The sequence below is a fragment of the Cinclus cinclus genome, chromosome 7 (genome assembly GCF_963662255.1).
Source record: "Cinclus cinclus chromosome 7, bCinCin1.1, whole genome shotgun sequence".
NCBI lineage: Eukaryota > Metazoa > Chordata > Aves > Passeriformes > Cinclidae > Cinclus > Cinclus cinclus.
In genome coordinates this window covers 21,469,547-21,495,654 of record NC_085052.1, presented here as the reverse complement: position 1 = coordinate 21,495,654, position 26,108 = coordinate 21,469,547, and the positions used below count along the sequence as shown (strand labels likewise).

The following is a 26,108-nucleotide window of genomic DNA, read 5'->3' as shown; positions in this document are numbered from 1 at the left end:
AAGAAAGAAGAGTCGAAGAGAGTACAACAGTACATGCAACATTCACCTGAATAGACACATTTACTCTCCCCACATTGCTGAAAATCACAAAGGACAAGCCTTTAGGAGGATCTTAGTTAATGACAAAAAAAAACCCAACAACTTAAATTTGTACTCAGTTCCCCTAGGTACTTTAGATCCCTAGGCTGTTAGACCTACCAAATTCTTGCCCAACAAGAAACAAATTCCTGGCAGAGACTGAACTTCAATAACAGCAAACCTTTGAGTTTTGTTTCCTTTGCTGGTGAGCTCATCCCACAACATATTCCTCACCTTACTCTGGGGAGGCAGAAATCTGGGTGCAAGTCTATGTTTGCCACAGAACATGTTCATCTGTCTCAAGCAATGCTCAATCACACCTGGTCAGTGCTGCTCTCACAATCCCACAGCTGAAGCAGGAGTCACTTGCTTTGTGTTTCCTTGGGTTAATGGTCTGTTTTGATTGCATTCCAGTTTCTTGCACATCCTGAGAGTGCTACTCCATGGACAAGATGTCATCAGGAAGCTGGAATGCTGGGAAGAAAAATGCATATACAACAGTCAAAGTAGATCCTGATGAGGACTATTGTACCCCAGGAGCATTTGAACTGGAGAGGCTCTTGTGGAAGGGATGCCCAAAGTACACTCACGTCAATGAAGTCTGGCCCAGCCTCTACATAGGAGACGAGTAAGTGAACACAGTACCCCCTTCATGGCAGATAAGGACACTTTGTACATCTCCTCTACACAGGGGATGACCAAGCTCTTCTTAACACAGCTCAGTGACAGAGCAAAGTGTTTGAAACCCATGACAGATGTCAGGGTTCCACAGAGCAGTCAGTGCCTGGGGTGGTGGCCCTGACTGTTACTGCTGCTTCAGAAAAGCGCCAAGTGCAGCCGGGCTGCTGTTAAAGACAGAGCGACAGCACTGGTTGTGGAACCAGTGTAGGCTGCAGAGGTTAAAGCTCTATTTCTATGATCTTTTTTTAAATGGTTCATTTCAAGGAGCAATTTGTTATTTATCTCTGAGTGAAAGTCGTTCCACAGTTACAGAGCATGGCTTGGATGTGTTTGCCACACCTTAGATTGGCTTAGGCCTAAAATGTAATTCTTGAGAAGTGACTGAAGAGACAGCTCACCCTGGACTTGTATTTCTGCATTTCCAAGCCTGTGCTTGTGTACATAGAACACTCTGCATTTCCAAATTGCTCAAGAGATTAAAGCAAAGAGAACCCTGAGGAAAGCAAATCTGCAGAGATATGTCTCACTGATCAGACCAAGTGTGATCTGGAAAAAAACCAAACCCACAAAACAGACTTAATTCTGCTGAGCACAGGACTAAACTAGAAACAGCCTATTCCAAGAAGCAGAGAAGATTGCTGCAGCAGGAGACATGCCACCAAAAAATCCCCCAGCCCAAGCCCTGAGCAGAGCAAGAGAGCTTTTCTTACCCCTTTGGCATTATTGGTCCAATTCCCATTTTCCTCTACACCCTGCACTAACGTGACATTTATTTTTACATCAGCACTGAAAGACACAAGTAGGAGCCCCAGTGGCTCCAAAGTTCTCAATAATTTTTTAAAAGGTCCTAAAATTCATCTGTTGCCAGCTTATAAAATAGGAAAGATATACAGCTTTGAAAGTTACAAGACTCCTAATATCATCCACCAATTACTTCTGTGGCACCAGAGGCAACAGAAAGACACAAGAGCTCTGGTCCTGAACCAAGCCAGGACTCCCACTTTTAGAGACGGGGTGGGGGGGAGAGAGAGTGTATGTGTGGTATGGGATAAAAAACATGAAGCCATGGGAACAGCCTGCCCAAATGATTCAGGAACAAAAGAAAAGGGGGTTGAATTTTTCTCTCCACATCCTGCCCTGCCCCTTCTGCTAGATATTTCTAACTCAAGATTCACCATAAAAAACAGCCTCTTCTGGCATTTATTTCCTACTTCCTTGTTTAAAATCACCAGCAGAATTATTTGGAATGAAGCTGTTAGAATAATTTTCCTCTAATGTCTGTGATGATGCTATAGCTGTGCCTGCTGAGCAAAGGGATGTAACCATAAGTCAGTCAGTCTCTCAGCAGCCTCGGACAGTAGTCATTGACTCTTTCCTGTGATCTTCCTGTAGCAGTGGCTTCTTACACTTTGCAATTTAGTAGAAGTTGGAAGGCATGACTCTGAATACACCACACACCTGGCACTTCATACAAACTAACCAGAGGAACAGAAACACAAGCTTCTTGAGAGGCACACAGAGCTACACCCCATCACGCTGGGCAGTGTGGTTCTGCTGGGGGCTGGTCTTAAGTCAGGAGGAAAACCAGTGGTGCTTCAAGAGAAAACAAGTCCCCTACCATGACAAGAGACAAAAATGAGAAAACCAATGGAGAAGGAAAAACAAGTGAGGAGCAGGTGGGGGGAACAGAAATAAAACTTCATCAGAAAATGGGACTCCCTAAAAGAGAACTACTACTGTCAGCCAGGCAAGGGCAAACTTGACACGGCAGAAAATCTGAGAGGAGAACTGGTCTGCAGGCAAGATACAGGCTTTCAGTACCCTAACTAAAATTTGCTTTGAAATAGGCAAAATCCACAGACCTTTATATTCTTCCTAGAGCCACTTCCATATCTTACCCTGACCAACAGCTTACTCCCTTAGTATAGCAAGGTTTTGTACTGTTTTAAGATCTTGCTTTAGAACTGGTGGCCAAAGAGATGCCACAAGCCATGAACAGATGTTGGGTGAATTTGCATCTCAGCCATGCTAAATTAAGGTAGATCTTGAAAGAATTTGGTGGAATTCATCAACAAAATCAAATGAACACACACGTGCAGAGTTTATCGTCAGAGCCTCCACATCTGTGCTTCATTCCTGCCTCCTGCATTTACAAGGCTAACAGGACTTGTCACTGCTTATGGAAATGCTAATTAATTACCCTGACTACAGTTACCACATCTTCCTTCTAATGCAATACAGGCTTATCAAGAAGCCCTGTGAGGCCACTCCATCCTTTTGTTAGGAGGCTTCACTGCAGATGTTGCCCAGAGGCAATGAAATCTCTATGAGCCTGTCAGACCCAGAATAATCAAAGCCTCAAAATATAACATGCTGTGTTCAGCTCCAATTGAAATTTTCCTCCAGCAAGTTCCAAGGGCTTTTAAAGACCAGATACTGGAATTTGTATGACACAGCCCAGTGATAGGAATAAATCACTCTTGGCTAAGATTTTGATTAAATTGCTACCAGGATTATTATTTGCATGTATCCTCATATTTAGAAGTCTTCTAAAGGGATGGAAAGCAGCCTTGTCTTTCTCCTTTTTTTTTTTCCACTGGCCACCTGGTTGCTCACACAGTCAATTTTACTGGCAAATCCCAAACCTGTTTGGTTCACTGGGATTACATGGAAAATCTCTGCCAGCTACTCCTCTTGTAGTTTCTTCTTACAGCTCTTCAGTGATGGCCTTACTACCTGAGATGATGTTTAGGCTTCCACTTTTAGCTGAAGACTAAGGTCTCCCAATTTGTTTTCTTAAACATTCACTAGATCTCCTTAGGATTTAAGGCCTGATCACAATTTCAGGTCTTCCCATGTTCTCAAACTATTCCCAGAAAAAAAAAAAAAAAAAAAGAAGTCTTCTGAAATGTAATTCTTTACAAGTATGTAAAATGGTTTTCTGGGTATGCAGCTGAACTGAGATTGTAATTCACAAAAGCTATGGTCTGTGTCTGTGCTGTGGTATGGCTCATGGTCTTCAGAACTAACACAGGTAAGGAAGACAAGTAACATAAAACCCACAATTTGGAGTGCATGATAATTAAAACAAATAGCTAAACACTAAATATATGCATAACTAAAACTAATTTCTTCCTCCTCTTACCTTTGTGCAGAGAAGCAATACAGTATGTTTTTTTCCCCAAATGACTAAGTAAAAAAACAATTTACACTAACCTAGAAGAAAACAGATGGGACTCAGGCCAGAAAACAGCTTCCTCCCACCTTTTAGCATTACAAATCCCTACCATCTACACCAGTATTAATAATATAAAAATAGAAGCAAATGTAGATTTAGATTAAAACAACACTCTTGAGGACATAGTTTTAACTTGGGTAGAATGAGAACCTGCCAATTGTAACAGCAGTTTAGCAACCCAGAAAATCAGATCTTTAACACTGGACAGTAAGCCTTAATGCTGCAATGGTTTCTAAGACAAGTGGAACTTCTCCAAAGAACATCTGTCTATCAGTGATTTCTAACATTTGACAAGTAATTGAAGTCAAGACCAGGACTTGACTTCACTGACCAAAGCACATGTGCTTAGTGCTTTTGCTGTATAGAAAGCAGAGTGCTATTTCCTCTGTCTAGGTTGTGTCACAAACACTACATCCACCATTTCAGGCTAAAAGAAAATGAACTACTAAATCTTTTCTATTCCATATTCTGACAATCCTGTTCACTATTTTCAGTGGTACCTAAAAATTCTTATAATTCACACTTAACAGGAGGTACCCAGAGAAACAGAACAACACCTCAGAAGGAAAAGGGGATACAATGCTCCACTTCTCTAGACTCCTTCAGTGCTGAAATTACCGAGGAAAATTGGGTCAGTATTATTGGAAATTCTGAACATCTCTCCTCAGGAGGGAGAACAGCCAGATTTTCTTAAGAAAGTGTCAATATTGCCTATATTCAGCAAGCTTCTTTCTGACACTGACCATCTGGTAAATTATCATCCTGCATTGAGCTTTCCTTCAGCGCTTAAGTAAATGGAAAAGTTTGAGAGAGACGATTCCCCTCCTAGTAACATGTTGCCTCAGATTTCCTGGTGTGTTGTCAATCTGGGTCATGTCAATCTTTGGCTTGAACAGTCTATGCTGAAACATGTTTGCATTGCACAACCTTTGCATGAAGTTTAAGAGACTTGGCTCTACCTAAAGTTGATAAGCACACCACTCATGGTTGAGCAGTACCAGCTGTAAGGTGCTGACTTACCTGGGAAGGGAGTTGCTCTGCCCACATGCTCTTGAGATATTTTGGAGTAGTACATCCCTTCCTTTAAGTGTACTTATGTTTTCCTCACGAGCCATCATATCTTCCCTTTGTTAGCTGCTTTTGATATACTTAATACTGTGTGTGAAGGTGCAGGCTGCAATGCCTGCAAATTCCTTTCCCCTCTCTTTCAATTCCATTGATTTGGGTAACTTTCTAACAAAAGCAGCTGGGACTACAGCTTCTTATGACAGCATTTTTGAAGAGAGGGGATTTGGTAAGCTGGAGACAGCAACCTGAAAGAAAGCATTCTTTTTCATTTTAAAACTACTAATGCTGTTTCTTCCAGACAAATGCAGAGTTTGCTGCTGAGTTGCTATTTATCTTATGAAACTTAGCCTTAAAACTGGCAGCAAGCATGGTTAAAGTCTCAGACAAGCCCTCTATTTGCCCTTGTACAATCCAACAGGTAAACAGTCTTTTGGGAACCATCTGAAAATGGATGACACCTTTGTCTGGGTCAGCTTCCCCTTTTGGTGAGTCTATTAGTATCAATATATCCATATGTGAAAGTCATTTTTATCTCCGGTTTTCACCACTGAGGTGGCATTCCCACATCAAAGTACTCCCCCTTGCCTCAGAACTTTAAAAACATGTTTATGAGTCCATCTGCCCTACATTAAATGCAGGGTCAGATTCAGCAAAGCAGTGAGCTTTTGCTTAATATAGAGAAAAGGACTTTTGGGTATACTTAACTTTTAGCATAAGTTTATGTGCTCTGAACTGAAGAGTTGATGAGCTTTTACATGGGACTAATCAGCCCAGGTCATCTCTTACTAAACTGAATTACACTGAAATTTTCACCGTTATCTCCCAGTGCCACACTTCACCTTCCTTGCATAGGAACGCATTCAAGGCAGACACTGGAGACTACAGCTGCACCATGGAAAAGGAAATCAAGTTCTAATAGCACAGATGGTGGAGATATACAAAATGAAAACAATTGCAAGAGTAGCCAAATGCTTGCAGCTTCACCTACACTGGCATTTGTAGCAAATTCCTCTTTACAATGGCTACTTAAAATTCAACAATAATCACAAAAATGGAAGTAATAATCACAATTTGAGAGGAAACAGCAGCACCCAAAGAAGGGAAAAGAAGAATCTTGTTAGCTTGACTATTACACTCTGGTGGTGAGCCAACTGCAAGGGAAAAAAACCTATGCCTTTTCTAATCAAAAGTGAATTATAGAGAGAGTCATAAATTCTCCAGAAAAAGGTAATGATTCATATACCCCTGAACAATCCTATGCTATTAGTAACCTCAACCAATCAGATATTCATGCCTGATTTATTTCTCTCTTTGCTCTACAATTCTGATACCTCAGGCATCGTAAAAATGGCAAGGAAGGCCAAGAGCATTCCCTTCTCCTTGGGGTGTAATCAGACATATCATGCATGATGAAACAGCCAACGCCACAGGCTCTGGTTACAGTGTACTGAGGGATGCTTTCACAACAGCACTGACACTGCACACTCAGCTGAGGGTGGAAAGCAAACCCGTCCTTCTCCCAAAGCCAGAGCTCACTGCTGGCTATGGGCAGACAAGCACGCATGCTGAGGGGCACAGTAACATTTCCATTTGCAGTCACACACAAGTCACACAAGTCCCCCATGTGAGACCTTACCAGGCTGTTTCTTGCTCTGTTAACTGGCAACCAAGCTACTGCAAGCCCAGTGTGACCCCAAGTTTAATTGCCTACACTATGACAGTGTCAGTCTCAGCACAGGCCATCTCTGCCTGGCAACGTTTATGATCAAAGTACAAAGTATTGGCTGACAGGAGGTAAAAAGCAAGCAAACCTGAGCCAGCATGACAAGTGGTGGTCCAGCTGGGCTCTTGACCTCGATTTTGAGGAAAGATTTTACACGGGAAAAAAAAAAAAGAGAAATTTTTTTCAAAGAACTGTAGCAAAATCTCTTCTGAAAATATAATTATCAAGTGTAAGACTGGGAGGGATAGAGAAAAAGACAAAAGAGCTAAAGTACTTTCTAATCACCATATTAGGTTTGAAACCAAGCAATCTCTCGTGAAAAAGACTAAGTGTCACTTCAGCTTTCTTCAAAAGATGCAGATTCTAAAGCCCAAGGCAAGCACCTCTTGCAGTCCAGTGAACCCTATTTTCTATTACACAACAACTGTTTCTTCATATCTGCACAAAACTTTATATATTAGAAACCTTAGGAAAAGCTTTCCATAGATAAAAGTGTCCAGGGTATCTGCTGTAATAAAAGTGCCTGGCATCCTCTTGACAGACTGTGCGCACTAGCTCGGCCTGAAGATGCAAAAGTCACGTAGCCACAGGACCTGTACTGACCCTGCTCCACTTAGGGCAAGTATTTTAGGTCTTGCTTCCACGAACAGGTTCTACAACACCCACACACAGTTTGAGTGATAGCTATTCCAGTGCAAATGTGGAGAACATAACAGATTTGAGTGCTCGGCACTGAGCATTCATTTTCTGGAAGTTTTTCAGATTAGCAATGTCAGTAGAAAAAAGAAAATATGTATCTGTATTATAAAGACAACAATTCCATTGGGTAAGGTTCCATTCAGTCCAAAGGGTACTGCCAAATCAGTTTGCATATCAAGCACAATTAAGAAAGCATGTAACATTTTAAAGTTAGCCTACCCCAAGCATTAAGGAAAACAGAGCGTAAATTCATTGGTATACTTGTAATTTGCTGGTAAAAAAAAAAAAAAGTTATTTCACAGATGATGATTTAGTTACATCTGAGCATTTATAATGAATTTTTGCAACACCATTCAAGGTTGATACATTGCTGCTTCTGACTCCATTTCCAGCCCAAGTCAGGAACCAAAGGGAGCAAACAGTAATAATGTACATATTCCCAACCTCCGACAGGTCAAAGGCAAAACAACAGCTAATGCATTTGCCATGCAAAATAATTTAACTGATTAAATGAAATTCCGTCCTGTGCCTCAAATTCACAGAATGCAGCTACAGGCAAGACTGGGAGATGGAAGGGGAAGTTCACAGAAGCTTGGCCCAGCTGAGTTAACTGCTTAGGCAAGTTACTGAAAGACAGTATCCCTTCTTTCTGAATACCTTCTGGAAAACTGAGGCTACCCAATACAGCAAAATCAGATCCTAGGAAATAGAACAAGACTGTATGACTGTCATAAAAATACATTCCTTGCACCCATTGTGTCAAAAGGCAGTCTCCAATCAAGGAAACAGGAAAATTTGATTTCATATAAAAACAAGTGTCAAATGTTCATGACTGTAACCTATTGCTTGACATTGTTCTTCCTCAGAACAACTTCATAATTTAGTTCTAATGCTGTTTATTAGCCTGAGAAGTGCTTGCAGAAGCTAAAGTGGGATAGTACCTACAGTCCATCAAAACCTTTGGTTTTCTGCTATCCTGGTACTCTGCAGTCCTACTTCCTACTCAGCACGTAGATCTCCACTGGCAAGGGTTCTCCTTATGCACGGGTCTCTCAGTCCCTCAGTCTCACATGGTTTGTAGAACACATACTTTGGGCCAAGTCTGAAGAATGAAAACCAACACTTTCTCTATTCCAGCACCGGGCAGGTAAAAAAAAAAACCAGGCTTAATTTGAAAGCAGGAACTGTAACTCACCTCAAGGACATCAAAATGAAGAGCAGCAGTTATTCACTGCACCCTTACACTTCAGCCAGGACATTTAACCTGTTTTAAGTACTCTCCATCCTTTCTGTATAGAACTGAAGTGTCTCTGCTGGCAATGCATACATACAGAGCATTCACAGCTAAAAAGAATCCTAAGGCACAAGCCTCCTTAAGGGAGGGAGAAGAAGGAAAGTCTTCCTCAGTCAATCACTGCTATAGGAATAAAAAGGGAAGGAGTAAGCATTATTTAACATGCGGTGAAGGTGGTAACTTGGAGCATTAGTAGCATGATGCTGCTGCTTCTTTGTCCTCCAGAGTCTACTGAACTTATTTAGATAGGTATCACCACACTAAGAAGTTTTTATTTACTTTTTACATGATCATACAGGGGATGTGTGACATTATTTCATGGCAAAAATACCAGTACTGTCAAGACAACATTCCTGACCAGAAAGGAATTTCTGCAGGGCATGATCATGGGCTTAATTTAAGTAAGAGCAAGCATAGGTAAAACCTTCAGTATCCATATCCTAGTTAAATGTTCTAATTATTAGGTTGTTGACTGCTCAGAGGGGGTTTTGACTTAGAGGCTGGGAAGGCAGTCAACTTCAAGCTATTGTGGGCTGTCACTAAAATTATGAAACACAGCAGGTAGCTCACCACAGTGGCCTGTGTGACAGCAGCTACATTTACACACAGAACTGTTCAGGAAACGTTCATGGAGAGAAGTAAAAAAGCTTTTTCCAAACAAACGTACATCATGCAGTAGTTATATGAAAACATATTAACAGAAAAAAGGCTATGCCATTTTTTTCTATTTGTAAAAAGCTTTGTAGTTTTCCTAGGCACTAATGAAACTTGACAGCTTTTTCAGAACAAAACTTTCCCAAACTGTAAGTTTTCTGTAATGGAAGAAATGAAGTTTTTACATGCCTGGCCACGAGCTCTGCTTTTTTTAAGGAATTTCATACTAAACCAAGCACCTACAGTGGGTATTGAACATACAAATCTAACTTTTCCTCTCTTCTCTGAGTTCCCTTCTCCAGGGGAAGTGAGGACAAGAACAAATGTGAACATTTGGCTAAATATATGACTTCCAGCTTCCTCTGAAGGCTAATATCCAATTTCCTTATCTGGTTATTTTTGCTTTAGACCTCTGGTTTGACCAAACAAGACAGTAAAATGGAGTTGTGATAGGGAGTTATAGTCACACAAGGGCAGGATTTTAAAATTTTATTTATTTTTTATAGAAATGGAGAAAAACTCAGTAACTTCTTTTGGGGAACAAGAGCTTCTTTTTGAATCTCAGATGATTTTACTACACATATATTACTGACTCCTATTACATCTGCAATATCATTTGATGGGACAGAAGGGGAAAACGGCATTCATGGGTCCTATTTCAATTTCTGCCACTGATTTCCTCTTCTGACTTGAGATAATTCCTTCTATTTCTTTCTGTATCTCAAGTTTCTTCCTGGACAAGATGGATTGAAGCCAGTATTTCCTATGTACAAAGATAACAGGAAAATAAATTCATACTAAACATGCTCTAAGGACCTGGGGGAGATAATTAGGAACACCAAAAAGAATGACAATATCTTAAGATCCTTAAAGTGGTAAATGATGCATTGTTAAAGCATTATCAGTTTTATTATCATTTAGAACATACCAAGTTAGAGGTTTTTTAAACTCTTTTTCTAGTCTTGAAGAAGCTTCTTGACTTACATGACAGTTTTTGTTTTACCAGAAAAACTGCACTGGATCGCTACAGTCTGGAGAAGGAGGGATTCACCCACATCCTCAACGCGGCCCACGGGCAGCGCAACGTGGACACGGGACCAGAATATTACAGCAGCATGAGTGTGGAGTACCATGGGGTGGAAGCAGATGATCTCCCCACTTTTGACCTCAGCCAGTTCTTCTATTCAGCTTCCAAATTCATTGATAGTGCACTTCAGGATGAAAGAAGTAAGGAAGGTGCTGAAAATGGTTCAAACCAGTATAGTATTTACCATTTATTTATCTAATTAAAAACATAATTCCACTGTTTCCTTCTTGTAGGAATGAAACAAGGCAAATATAGTTTAGACAATAAAACTAGTAGTAGGGAACCAGTTTAATAAAAGGCAGTGATATAATCAGGGCCCTTCTCACTAATACCCCCTCCCCCCCCAAGAGACCCTTATTTTTGTCAAAGTTCAAGCATCACAGCTTGTATCAAGGGGTCCTGTCTGACAGATTTTTTTGTTGTTGTTTTGACTCCTTCAAAAACCTGTCAAAGACAATTGGACATCACATAGGTGACATTAATACGCTGTGTTTTCCTCCTCTTTCTAATTAGTCCCTATCAAGACAGGTCAAATGACTATTAGTTGCACAGTGGTGGGAGTAGAACATGAATGATCTCAGACATTCCATGCTGTCATTCCACAGCTTCATGCTTTGCACCATTAGATTCTCTCTTAAAAATACAGAACCCACTCTTCGTACCTGACCATCAGATCTACCCCAACTTACAACGTTTATCTCTGCCATCTTCCAAGCAGCAGGGAACTGATACAGCTTTGACAGCAGTAATCTACAAACATTTCAAAGTGTTTGTAATTTCTCAGCTTGATTACTGCAATTCATTATTTGCCGAGCTCCAGCAGTGTTCTATCAGAAAGCTTTACACTGATGTGAAGTGCTTACAGTCTAGGCCTCACACTGACTTTCAATATTACTCCTACTCCTTCCCCCTATATACTTTTAAAAAAAAAAAATCTCAGCAGGATATTTTACCAGAAACCAGTTGAGAAACTTAGAACTTTCCTGCTGACCTACAGAGTCCTTAATATCAGAGGGTCAGATATCAAGTTTCTGGCCTTGTGTCAGCTTCTCTTGGCTGTCTAGTTCAGCTGCAGGTACTTACTACCTGACTCGCTTCCAATAGCCAGCCAGGTCCTTACAATTTTACCTTTCAATAAGTACATTCCATGCAACAGTCCCTTCCCTTGCTCAGGAGAAAACCTTGAAAGCAGATCAGTTCTAAAAATCAAAGTCCTAATAGCAGGAGAAACTGCTTCAGGAGATTACTTGCTTATGAAGAAAGATACCCAGCATTTCACACAAGTGTGTCTGAAGCACTGCCTTTGGAAAGGAGAGGATAACTAACACATACCTGTGTCTAGCCATGGCTGCAGGCCAGAGGTCAGTGTCAGACTGGAGTAGCTAGAATAAGAAATGCAGACTTCCTCATTCCCACCACCCTCCTGTGCCCGTAAGACTTTAGTCTGCTGTACTGAGGTAAAGAAACAAGCACAAGGGAAGCAGAAGGGCAAGAAAAAAAGCCTTGCTTCCCAACAAATACTGTAGGAGAGAAGGATGACATGGGGGGGGAAGGGAGAGATATTAACCTTTTTGTTTCAAAACCACATCAAAAGTCCAGGAAGTCCTGAGACAGTAGTAAGCACCAGCCCAGCACTGGAACACCACAAAACCAAACTGAAGAGTGACTGGGTGAACAAACAAACAAACAAATTTGCACTCACGTAGATACTACAAATTGCGGTGATTTATGTAGCTGTAGTAATTTCTGCCACATTCTCATGGCTGTTAAGCAAGTCTGCTAGGATCTTTTCCTGATGAAGACCAATAAAATAACTACTGTAATACTCAAAGAGAAAAAGAGCAAGCTCTTAATATTCTCTTAACATTTCCCTCATTCTCATGAGGGAAAACTAAAATGTATATATGTATACCTCTTATCCCAGCCACAGATATGCATAAAGACACTATGCATGGCCCAGCAAGACAAAGAGGTTTAAAGCATGACAATAACTTTCCAATACATATTTACAGAATAGAATGACTCCAGAAGCTAGACTAAAGTGTGGACTGATGTCTCATATGGAAGAAAAGACTAGAGGTACCTAGTGCTGTCCTCCAACAACACAAATGTATTATTTGTGAGTGCGTATTTAGTGCAGAGAGGTGTTCTGCATTTCAAGTGCCAAATGAACAGGCTATTTTATGTGCACCTTCATGACTGACAACACCCAGACTCCTAAACAGGATGTTGTATGAAGAAACCAAGCATCTATCTCCAGTGGTAATGACATGGGACTTCAGTGTGTGGTGCTAAATACTTCTGATCTGTAACACCTTTGCATTGCTTAGCTGCTTTGTATCAGATGTAAGCAAATGCAGAAGGAAAGGGGGGAAGGTAAAAAGCTTCAGCCTGTGTGACCAGAATGTATGTGGTAATGAATTTACTGTGGTTGTTTCACATTCTGGCTGTATCAGGGGTATGACCTTCAGTCAAATGATCAAATTAATTGAACAGATGTCTTCAGATAATGATTTTTGCTGGGAAGATGCTCAATAGTCAATACTGTCGAAACAAGTTGTCCTTCTAATGAAGAAGGCCCTCTCTGAAACAAACCAGAAAGCTTGGCAATTTGCATGCTGTCAAAAGAGTCCTAATTCTGACTTAACATTCAAAGTCTTCATGATGGTGAAGAAATTCCCTGATAAGAACAGTATATGCAGGGCTTAAGCATGGGCTGATGGACAGAATAACAGTTATAAGAGTAAGACTTAAAGGCAAACTCTACTGGGTCACAATTATGCATGCTCTCATTCTGCTGCGCATAAAGCTTTCCCAAAACATGCAATTCAGACCATAGAACAGCTTAAAATTTTTATCAGTGAGGCCTGTAAAACATGAAAGGAAGACATTATTTTAAGAAGTTTTTAGATTCCCTGCTAAGCTACAGATTTAATACTCACTCCCTTGGAATTTTGGTTCCTCAGAATGTAGAACAGAGGGGAATAGCATTTTCACTTCATGTTAAAACGTCAGGGGAAAATTCACTAAAGACAGTGATTTTAAAAGAAAAAGTGGGAAGAAACATATGAGACAGAAAAAAATGACCTGAGGGTTTTGACCGAAGACACCTCAACATTCATGGCTCCAACTAACTCTGTAAAAGGAGTGCTGCATATAGACAAATTTTCAAGAAACACAAACCCAAGTCAAGCGAATGAAGTATTTCAGAGACCTGTCACCACTCATCAGACCTGTCTCTGTGCACTGATACTGCATATTCTGGCACGCCTTGAAGATGTAAGTGGTCAGAATCCAAGACTTCAAGTGCAAACTCCATTCTGGGGAATGAGTCTTATTAGAATGGAAGAGACTACAAAATAGTACAGAAGGGACGTGGCTCTGCAGAAAAGCATCAGTGTTCTGCTGTAACAGGCACTTGGTTCTTGACTATTCACACACAGCAAAGGACAGACTTCCTTTTCTGCAAACCAGTAGACATTTCAGAAGACTGTACAGCCATATTTTGCTTTTGTTAACACAATATGAAACTGTACTTCCTCCTAGATCTCCTGCATTTGCCACCCACACAAAGCAAAGCATTCCTTATCCCATCGTATTTTTATCACCTCAACAGCAACAGATTTACAAGGTGGGAAACTCTAAAGAGAAGCACTGAAGGGCTAAACAAATGAGTGTTTTCATCCACTTCAAATATTTGCAGTAATAATAGAATGGATTATCGTTTTCCAGGAGAGGAAGAGGCACTTTTAGTTATCAGAAGGACTGGAATTTTGCCAAGATGCCTCAAAGACTATCTGCTGGGATTAGGATACAGGCTGTAACCATTAATCCTTTAGTGTTGGCAGTTCTTGATGCATCCATTACACAGCAATGGTACTTGTGCCAAGGCATCCTCTTGTGCCTGGAAGCAAAGGAGTTAATCAGCAGGAGTCATGGCTTTGCACCCAGCACTTCTCACTAGGCATAACTGACAGAGATAAACTATTATTGGCCCTGATAGCACAGTTTTTATTTTTTTCTCCTGTGGCAATTCTGCTTAGCAGGGTGTCAGAGAGTGTTCTCCAAATCTACTTCCTTCAGCAGTTCAACCTTTTGCAAGACCCCCTCGAGAGCTTTAAATCATTTTTGGAAGTCTTTTGAAGTGTTTCAAAATCTGCCAATCAGACCTGAACCCACTTACTGTTCTCTTCTTCCACCTCCCCCAGATACTGCTAACACGGAAGGCTCCACTTTGACTTACAGCCTTGTTACTATCCAGAGCCAAGGACTTCCTGCCTCTGGAAGCCCCAAGTTAAGCCAGGCAGTGTCACAGAGTTAAACTGTGGCATGTTTACAGGGAGATGAAAACTCTTGGCAAAGACTGCACTCACAGGTTACGAGACAGGCTCCTACTGCAAGGAGATGATCATATTAGAACACTCATGATGGTGGTGGTGAAGCACTACTTGCATTCAACACAACGGGGTGCTAGCCAGAAATTTCTACAGAAGCTTTCTATAGTGTAAGAGGTGGTTTCTTTCCACCCCTTGGTTATATACCTGTGGCCTTTCTTATCCTGTGCCCTCAAAAATGGGCATAAAGTGATACAGTCTAGATCTCAAAGGACATTACTGTCAGAATGAAAAAAAAACCAAAATAAAATTTGGTGACTTTCTGTGTCTAGTTAATAGAACTGAGAAAGGCACCCCCCATGCATTCCATTTATTCCCATGGAAGGACACTCTGAGAGCACAACAAACCCTCCCACACCCTTGTGCTTTGGTCATTATTCCCAAACACAGAGTTACATACACACTGTTTGTGAGGCATGTAAAACAAGGCTGAAGCAGGGCTTGCTATGATACTTAATGCAGCCCCCAGGCCTTCTCTGCAAGCTTTGTTCACAAATACAAAGAAATTTGGTGTAGGATTAAATGGATCATCCCCACTGTGGATGATATTCAGTTGTAAGATTTACAGCCTCAGTTTTCCCTCATGTGAAAAGAGAGGCTTATTGAGTGCTGGTAGGGGTATTCAAAACACCAAATAGAGCAAGGGCATTACAGAAACCATCACTGTCCAAAGGCAAGGATCACTCCGTGTCACCTCTGATGTGTCCCTCTGTTTCCACAGGCAAGGTGCTGGTTCACTGTGCCATGGGCCGCAGCCGCTCAGCCACGCTGGTCTTGGCTTACCTGATGATTTACAAGAACATGACAGTGGTGGATGCCATTGAGCAAGTGTCAAAGCACCGCTGCATCATGCCAAACCGGGGCTTCCTGAAGCAGCTGAGAGAACTGGACATAGCACTGGCACTGCAGAGGAGGAACAGCAAGAACAGCCTAGCACCTGCTGAGCAGAACAGCACCACCATCTAGCACGTCCTGGCATGGCTGTGCTACTGGAAAAGAAACTCCTAACAGGAGGGGAGGAGAAGGCGTAGTTAATTATACAGTCACAAGGAATTATTTGCTAGGAAAGAAGAGCAAAGTCATTTCAAATATAATGTCAAGAGGAGAAAGGAGGGAAACCAAATTTAAAACTCATCATCTTACAAAGTTCCACCCTTAGGAGAATTCTGTGTTACACCAGAAGATTAGGTTTTCTCTCTGCAAAAAACTCACAAACATTTACAACATAAAAGCAAGCACAACTTAAAACTGTCTCATAGTTGAGTAGCCCCAGAATCCTGATTCTAACTCAAGCCCACAGCCTTTAAAGGAGTTGCAGACAGGCACTCCTGAAGAAATCTTGCAGGAAAAACACTGAATTCTCTAGTCCAGTGTCCTGAAGAGTTTCACAGCCTTTTTGTGCTGTTTCCTGGCAATTCTATGTCTTTTTTCAGTGATAATCCAGGACAACACAGCAGTTAGAGAGCCTCTAAATGAGGATCAACTACACCAGGACAAATAGAAACAAAGCAACACCCTTGTGGAGATCAGATGCATGAGCAGCTACAAGGGACAATTCAAGGAGATACATGCACATAACATTTTAGGACTTCCAGTTCTAATTGCTTAACTTGTCCTAAATCCTTCAACTGCCTCAGTCACATCCTTTACATTGTTATGATGAAGTTCTACGCTGAACTTCTAGAGATCCAACAGCCCCCTAACTTGTAGTGGATTATAACCAGTTCTAATGAGATTTTAGAAGAGGCAAGGGGCACTAATGAAGTCTTAAAAAAAATGCCTCTCAGTAACCTAACAGCCGAAGAAAGCTGCAGCAGTGCTTCCAGACACTGTTCATATCTATCACTTCTAAATGTTTATCTCAGCTTTAGCCATCTTTATAGGTCATGGTGAGCCCACATAAGTTACATTTGCTAATAACTGCATCTGCTGACAGAAGTGCTGCTAATACACTAATGGGGACACCATACAGATTTTCTGCCTTAACATATTCCATTTACCCTGTTCAATATAAATTATCACCAACTGTATTTTGAAACAATGAATTTTGCCTGCATTTGATATTCTTAAAATGAGGATGATCCCAATTAAGCCACATTTACCTGTGCTGCATCTGCAAAAGGTGAGGTCCTCACCCTCCCTATCAGAATTTTACCTAATATATCAGATAGGAGGTATTTGCTCAGTGCTGAGAGGAATGCCTTGGCCATCAAGCACACAGGAGAGTTCTCTTGGTCTTTACCAGCTGACAAGGGACTTTGCAACTTTGGTACAGTATGAACTGTGTAAGTCTGGATACTCAAAAAAAAAATACAGGGCAGAAATGTGCCATTGAGAAGTGCAAGGATATGCTACTAACTGAAGTTGAGCACAACTTTATATATTTTTGCAGATATTAACAGTGCTTCACAGGCTTGGCATCTCTAGCGTGAAGGCTGTTCTATTCCTTCACTTCCTTTTGGGGCTCAAAACCCAGTAAATCTTTCATCTCCAAACATTAACTGTAGCCAAGGCTGCAAATTACCACAAGCAATGCTTTTGATTTATCATTTGAAATTGTCTGCATAATAAACACCTTATCTTTAAATTCTTAGAAAAGCAGACCACATTTAACGTAACTAAACTACTGCTAAAACTGAGTACACATTAGACATCACAACGTGAACAGTATTCATGATAGAGATATACAAACTCTGGGACTTCAAGCAAATTAAGTGTCCCTATACCTGTATTAGGAGGGGGAAAAAAACCCACTGAAAAAACCCCCCAGAAATAATAGGGAACTCAAAGGAAGTAACTGGACATTACAAAAATAAATAAGCACTTACAATGTGGGTTTAGAGTAAAAATATTTTTGGTAGGGTCCCTCAACTCTTTTCACCTACTTCCACAGACCTTCAAATTCACCTTTCCACACTACCTTATTGTCTACTGCAGTTTAATTCTCACAGACACAGAAGAGCTCTCCCAGCCTCATGTCAGAGAAACCTGCCTTGCATGGCCCTGCTTTTCCCTGCTTTTACACTGGCAGAGAAAGCTGAATGTTTCTTAGCATTTGCTTTACAAACAGGAATTCTGTATCAAACGATAAACTAAAAGATAAATATCTGTAAGGATTTCCCTTTGTCAAGCTACAAGTTGTCTTCTTTCTTGTATCCTGCATGAGAGCTTGATGACTGCTGTAACTGAAAGAGGATTTGTCATTTATTTACATGATTTTACATTGATTTACATACATAATTGATCACCCTCAGCACTACAGAAAATTGCCAGGGCCATTCTTTCTATTTACCATGCTTTTATAAATGGAGTTTGTTTCCATCAACCACCCTTCCAGATGGACAAATTAAACGGCTATAAAACAGAGACAAAGACAGTGATCTAACAGAAGATTAGTACCTTTAGCAGTTCTTCATCTCTGCTCATGTCAGAGATTCTTATAGTATTATTAAAGATTGGTTCCATTTTTCCCACTGCTAGAGGATCAGGCAGCCTGAGCAGAACAACACTTACCATTCCCGTCTTTGCTAAAGGGCTGAGTGCACCTTCCACAAGTACTGGCATTTGGCAGCTTCCAGATGAAATATGTCCTGCTCCAAAGACAAGTATTTTTCCTAGAACCAGGTCTTGCCTGAAGGACTCTGCTGGCATAGCTGTACCAGTTAAGCAGTTCTGAAGTAAACATACTTTTAATTTGCTTCCCAGCTTTTAAACAGAAAAGCAGAAGTTCTGGAACACATGACTTCCACGAAGCAAAGCAACTCTTGCAAGCTGCTAATCAGCTGATTCACAAGTGTCAGCAGCACAGACTCCAGCTACAAGCCAGGTCTGCAGGAAACACACTGAACAAGGCAAGTGGATTTCCTTCTTGCCAACCACCTGTGGCATGAAACATTCTGTAAGAGTGCATGGCCAAGGAAACCTCCTGCCTTTCACAAGAATCATTTATTGCAATTCAGTAAAGAATTTTTTGAAGACAGTAAAAGCAAGAGCTCATTCCCCACTGGGATGGTGCTAGAGCACACAGTCAAAACTGACACTGCAAGGTGCCTAAGAGAGAACAAGTACAACTGTCAAGGAAAAGACAACCTTCTTATTTGTCAGGAATCTTAGTGCTGCAGTGCAATTCACAGCTCAACAGTTGTTACGGGAAAAGATGTAGGATAGTCCCTTGTCCTCTTGAAAGGAATTAAATTCTGAAATAACAAAATTATATTGGAAATTTGTCTGTTGTGCACACACTCTGCATCATTTCCCAACCAACTCTTAACCCATATATTGCCAATACAGATTCCAGCAATATGCTGGAGTCAGGATGCTCTGTTTCAGGTTAGCAAATACTTGAAATGGTAAGAAGGTTTGACTTGCCTGTATGTTACAGGCCTCAAAACTCAAAACTAAACAGCAGCAGATAAAGACCCAGGTACCTTTTACACTCACTGTAAAAACACAGCAATGAAAAAATCACAAAATATAAAGCTAAACACACCTGAAGGCTGCACAGAACTGTGTTGAGTTCCACTTTCCTTTTCCTAAGCATAAAAAAGGTGAAGGTGAAAACAAAGTTTAAGTACTGTGAATACTCTCTGCCTGCAATCAACAAATTTGACAATATAAGGTATGAACCAAGATCTTTGTTGTATTGTGGTCTCCTTATTAGGTGTTCTGAACCCCTAAAACACAAGTTACTCCAGCTTACCATTTGACCAGCAATTTTAGCTCTCATTTAGATTCACTATTTTAGATTCACTGCTGCCCCACTGTATCAAAACTGAACAGGTCGTGCACATGAATCTGTAGTATCAGTTTCTTGATTTGGCACCACCACACAGTAATGGTTTTATTTAAAGAAATACACATTTCTTTGACTTTTAGATATATGAAATATTACCTTTAAAGCTGTTTTATATACCGGAATGGGGACAGTTTTCAATCAAGATGGCCACTCCTTTCACCTTAGCTAGCAACCCTACTTCAGTGACAGTGGGCAACATCCACACTCGAAGCATTCTGAAAAATTATTACAAAGACTTTTATCAGTGTAGGGTCACACACCCCACTTTGAATTATTCCACTCATGAGATCCACATATAGACAGCCTTCTTGTCTTTGACAGATCTTCTGCTGCTAGATGAGAAGTGCTCATCTCTGTGTATGTTTCTGTGCGTCCACATACATACATATCCACAGAACCCATAGATTCAATGCAGAATTTGCATCATCCTGTCACCCAGCAACAACAACAAAGGAAGTGATTACAATTCTATCATTAAAATACAGTTCAAACACCACATCTGTTACTATCATATATCCTTTTATATATATATTCACACTTTCTGTAGGAAAAAAGTTTCGTACATTAAATATTGACAATCTTGCAAGCTATTAAATACATATTTATTCAATATTTTATTAAGATTATTAAAAAAATAATCTTAGGTATTCTTTATTTTCACAAGGTGTATGCAATTATGATGAAAAACCTACACTTAAGCTCAAAATAGCCTAATCCAAACCCCACCAACTTTAATGGGCTTTAGATCAAGCCTGAGAGAGCACCACACCAAACACTGTTTCAGGAGGTAATTCCCATGCAACATCAAACTATGACAAGACACAAGAGGCTAAAAATGGCTCATCATAATTTATTTTATGTTAAAATGTACAGCTTGGGGGGGGGGGGGGTGTAGTTTTTCGCAGTTTTTATTTTTGTTGCTTGGGTGGGTCTTTTGTGGGTATTTTTTTAAGTGACTGACTAAAAAGATAACAGATAAATACAAGAGTGTCACTGGGTCCTATTTTTACATGTATCAAGCCTCTTCTCTTCGGCCCTTTCAGTCACTCTGTACAGGTACAAAGGCTACAAAAAAGGAAGCAATATAAACAGACACAAATAACTTTTGCCTTTTTACATGCGATCTGTAAGCTTAGTTTGAGCTATTCACACGCTACTGCTCTATTTTTTCCCTTAAAAAATAACTCCAATATTTTATAAAGATAGAAAAATCTACAGATGGAATGAAAATGTAAAGTTAGAGGCATTTCCATAAAATAGCAACTTTACACCAAATTCACTACTTTTTTTTAAATCCTGCCAAGTATTTGGACATATACGAAAATGTTTCAAAACTTGACAAATAAACACTGAGATGTTTCAATCAACAAAAAAATGTATGTTTTTATAAAACAGAAAGCTGCCTTTTTTCCTACCCAGCCCCAAAGAAACTGGTCACAAAAATGGAAAAGAGTCTCAACTTTACACTAAACATACAGCAATAAAACCCTTTGAACTAACCAAAATGTGAATAGCGTTTGCAGCTTTTTTTATTATTTTTACAAGTTTTATAATTAACAAAAATATAGTTCTGGTTTTTTTACCCCTCAAACTAGGGTAACCTAATCAAGGCAAAAAAATTAAGAAATGGCTTACTGTTAAGCACAACACTTGTACAGTACTACAAAATGCACTGTCACTAACAAAGACATTAGCGGCATGCAGAAGTGTCACCTTCAGAAACAAAATAATACAATAAAAGAACTGCTAAAAGGCATTTACATGTGGGGAAAGGAGAGAGAAAAAGCTCATGATCCAGTACTGTGTGATAGTTTTGGAGTCTATTTATCCACATATTTAATGGGAGCAGGCACATAAAATGGCTCTGAACCATCAGCTGCTGTGTAATTGCAGTTCATAGAAAGAGTTCTTCCTTTCCAGAGAACTTCAAGCTCAATGAAATAAACAAAAAATGGAAAACCACCTAATTCCCCCCAAAGAGAAGTTAAACCTCACAATGTTGAAAAAATAAACAGAAAACCCCAAAACAGAACAAAACAAAACAAAAAAACAAACAAACAAAAAACCCAACAAAGCAAGAAATAAAGAAAAACTTGTATAAGGCTTTCTGCTGCATACAGCTTTTAAATGGTGCCAACAAATGTTTTTGCATTCACACCAATTGCTGGTTTTGAAATCGTACTCTCCAAAGGTATTTGTGCAGATCAATCCCATACGCCAGTTTGGTAGCGTGTCTCTCCCAGGGGCCTACCTTCTCATGTAGGATCCATTGAGAGACTGTTTGGACATGCCTGTGTTCATGTAGCCATGGTGGCCCGGAGGAGTGTACATCATGTTACTGTGGGGTGCTGTCTGCATTGGCTGCTGTGCATATGGCTGAGTTCCCATCATTCCCATCTGCATCTGCATAGGGTACTGGGGGGTTTGATTCATATACCCATGATTACTGTGATAGCCACTATTCATCATTGGCTGGGACATACTGTAACCATTCATAGCATTAAGGGTGTTCATATTCATGTTCACTGAATTGACATTATAAGCAGGGGCTGGCATCAAATTTACGCTCATGTTCATGCCACGCTGCATTGTTAAGGTCCGTGCAGGCCCTTGCATGGCCACAGTCTGTGAAGCTCGCCCATAAATTTGTGGCTGATGGGCTGCAGCAGCAGGTGGCAGAGGCGTGGATTTGGTTCTTACAGACACGTGACCTTTGCTGGCCATCTGAGTCTGCAGCCTTTGGGTGTGAGATATTCCAATATTCGATGAAGTCATATTACGCTGCAAAAGGGGAGGTGGCAAGTTCATGGGAGGAGGAGTAAGGTTAGGGGGAGGGGTCATGGTAGCCTGTGCTTGGGGTCCTCCAGGAACAGCATGTGGAGACTGAGAAAGCTGAACGAGCCCTGTGTTACTTAAGGGGGCAGACAAAGAGGCACTGTTTGCATAGGAAGTTACAGCAGCTGAATGGCTGTAAGGCAAAGAATGATCCATAAGCGTATTAGTTAACTGTTGCAGTTTAGCAAGGCTGAAGGTGGCAGATGGCTGTGAGTAATGCCCTGCTCCAAATTCACCCTGCCCCATTCTTTCATATAATCCGATGTTGGCATTGCTAGTCTCGGGGATTTCAGTCAACTGCATAGGTGGTGTGAAATTAGCAGCCATGCTGCACTGTGATAACTGTTGGTTGCTGCTTGGAGGCCTTTCAACCACACAGCCTTGGGGAGATTTCACATTACAAGTGGGAGGAGAATTGATGTTTGCTTGTTGCATCATACTGCAGCTTCCATTAATGTTAGACATCTGCTGGGTGACTGCACAGCTACTCTGTGTTAGGTTGCTAGATGTAAGGCTGCTGTATGAGCAACTGTTTTGAGAAGAGTTGTTTCCACAGATACTACTACCCATTGTAGAATCATAACTGCTTGGGTTTTCATAGTTCTCTGTTGTGCTCTCAATACTTCCTAAGTCACTAAACCCACTATCCACAACTTGCTGCGAATGATCAGAAACGGAGGGAACATCCATCATTGGGCTGGTCTCCATGTTCTGTAGAGACGGCACAGAAATGGCACTTTGATCTGGGCTGATCTGAGCATAGCTGTTCTCTAAAGGAGTGACATTTGGACTATTAACAGAGCGAACTGACTGGCTGGGATGAGAGTGCACAGATGAAACTGGGCTGCTGTGGTCAGACTGCTGACAGTCATCCAGTGTGGTCATCTGGGGACTTTGGTCATTGTGGGCATAGTTCTGCAAACTTCTACAGGCCTCTTGAGTCTCTGCACAGTCCTGAAATGTATCTTCATGTTCACTTGTTTCTTGGGTTAGAGACTGTACTGCCTGAACTGTCTCTGAGTCAATCTCCATGGTCTCAGTACTCTCTCCCTTGAAATCGGAATGTAAATCTTCACCAGCTTTTTGGTCCTGGTTGCTGTCTGCATGATCATCATCAGATTCAGGCACGGGGTCTGAATCTGCAGCAAGTTCTTTCTGGTCACTTTCACACTCATCGGCTGCAAGGTCAACCCCACAATCCATTAACTCCTCCTGATCTGAATTACCAGTCTGAACATTTACGTCTAAAAAAGATTGCTGAGTTTCCAGCATTTCTTTGAAAGCTTCACCAGGCAATTCCTCTTTCTCCACTTCTGTTGAACCCATGTGACTATCATCTTCATCATCTGCATCATGATCCTCATTGTGAGAAGGTTCTTCATCCTCCTCCTCCTCTTCCTCCTGATCATCCAAATGCACTGACTCCTCTTTGTGCACAAAAATTTCTTCTGCTTTGTCTTTTTCTTCATCCTTTGAATTGATTTCATCTTGTTCTATGTTCCTTTCTTCTTCCCCAGCTTTCACAGTATTGTTTTCTTGTTTTTCAAAGGTTTCACTGGGTGGATGCAGAGGTTCAGGTTCTACTTCTTTCACCTCATCATCTGGTGGTGGTAATGCTTCAACAGGTTCTTTAATAGCTTCCTCCGTAACAGCAGGAACTGAACAGGGCTTGTCTTCAGCTACTTCCTTTTGTTCTTCCACCATCACCTGATAGTCAGGCTCCATGGGAGTCTCAGGTGGAGTGTATAAATTAAGCTTAAAGCCAGGTTTTCTTTCTTTGCTTTGCCTCCATTTAGATGGACCACGTTTAACTCCTTTGGGCCAACCCTGCTTACTCTTTAAAGGTTCAAGATTGTCTTTAGTGCTTTCTTCCAACACAGCTACATCCTCTGTATTATCTTTGGGAGGTAATAGAGACAAAAAAAGAAAAAAGTCTTAGCTTGCAGACTAATCAGTATTTTCCAATATAAACCTGAAAATAATTTATAAACTCAAAATGTATTAAGTATGAAACAAGAGTTATAAACAGGTCTCAAAACACAGTAGAACAATGTAATATCTGCAGCTCAAAGACACTACACAGATGTGTTATCGTTTGGTGGCCTTTTAACAGACGCTATCAGAACCACCATTTACACATTAGAAGAATCCCAGTGATTTAAAATGATAAGACATGTAAACTAAAGCAAATACTGTCCAAATATTTGATTTTCTACCTTTGGTTTTAGAATAGATGTATGCCTCCACTTTATATAGACATTGATCTAACACACATTCATCTTTTTTGACAGTAATGACGTGAAAGTCTGGAGTTCCCTCTGTTACCATTCTGGAGGACAAGCCATAACAAATACATAATCATGCTTTAATACCAATACTGAAAAAAGGTGGCTCATTGTAGTACTTTCTCATGGGCAACATGTCATGACATGGCTCACAAGAGATGATAGAAGGCAAAAGATAATTAAAATTACATACAGAGTGCATCAGAACACTAAACTAATACACTGACTACAAAAAAAGGACCCAAACACATTAATCTCTTCCATTTCTCCCCAGATATCACTTACATAAACCCCAGAAAAAAAAGGAGAACCATCAAAATAAAACATGCTGCACTTGGGAATGTAATGGCTTCAGTGATATTTCTATATTGTGGTGATGTGGTCCATGGGCAAATGCAAAACATCAGTCTAGTTAAAACAGGTCAAACCTGACCACTGGGACATAGCTGGAATATGCTACTATCACTTTAAATAATTTCTTTTGGAAAGCTGGAAAAAAGTGATCATGTTCTAATCTACCCCATAACACAAGAGCTGTTGGAAACAGAAATCAGCCCATGATCTCTCAATTGAGGATCACAAGGATGAAACTTCCAATGCAATTACAAGAACACTGAAGTAGTACTTACCAGCTTCTTACAGAAAATACACAGACCTGAGAGTCTAGTCATTTCATTCTGTAATTAAAACTCATATGCATAATTTGAGGGCCAGGAGGTCAAGGGAAGAGTGTACTTTTAGAGTAGCTCATTAGTAGTTTCACTGTCCATTCATTAACTTTTCTGACAGGAAATATCCTTGAAATCAAACTGGAAAAGCAGCTTTGAAAGGACACAGTTAAAACTCTCTCATGGGGAAAACAACCAAGATCCTGGTGCTGAGCATATATTATGCCACAGAAGCACCAAACATTTCACTGAATTGCCAACCATGCTGAATAGAAAAATATTTGTGTAAATCAAGTCTTACTTTTTGCTTGTATCCTTTACCACTGATACAAAAACTATATTGGAAAATATTCCAGTGATGCCCTATGCACTGTTGAGTACAAAATGCCCCATGTCCCTAGGCTGTAGGGACATAGAAGTTGTTTTTGACAATATGACAAGAACTTCAATCCCTCAGACTGGAGAATATTGTTTCCTGAACACAAAAAGCAAATTATTATAATAACAGCTAAATAAGTTTCATTTAAAATTTCCAGATTTATGACAAAAATAAACACTTCTTTCGAAGGTAACCCAACAATTTTTTTTTGGTGAAGATATAAAAACATT

At 40.4% G+C, this 26,108-nt stretch overlaps 2 protein-coding genes across 10 annotated transcripts in view; one reads left to right on the top strand and one right to left on the bottom strand.

Annotated features, from left to right (window-relative positions):
- The first annotated feature begins 521 nt into the window (after positions 1-521).
- Positions 522-15,882, top strand: DUSP29 (dual specificity phosphatase 29). The gene is made up of 3 exons (XM_062496261.1): positions 522-706; positions 10,442-10,662; positions 15,638-15,882. Exons 1-3 carry the CDS (start codon positions 522-524, stop codon positions 15,880-15,882), a joined length of 651 nt encoding a protein of 216 aa, XP_062352245.1.
- Positions 15,883-20,266: 4,384 nt separating this feature from the next.
- KAT6B (lysine acetyltransferase 6B) overlaps positions 20,267-26,108 on the bottom strand; it is a 111,030-nt gene continuing 105,188 nt past the window's right edge. For 8 of the 9 annotated variants that reach the window (XM_062496781.1, XM_062496782.1, XM_062496780.1 and 5 more), the window contains one exon: positions 20,267-24,444. In XM_062496781.1, coding sequence (XP_062352765.1) covers positions 21,959-24,444 — 2,486 coding nt within the window. In that variant the 3' untranslated portion in view covers positions 20,267-21,958. Of the gene's footprint in view, positions 24,481-26,108 lie in introns of all 9 variants that reach the window. The other variant, XM_062496784.1, reaches the window with a different exon arrangement.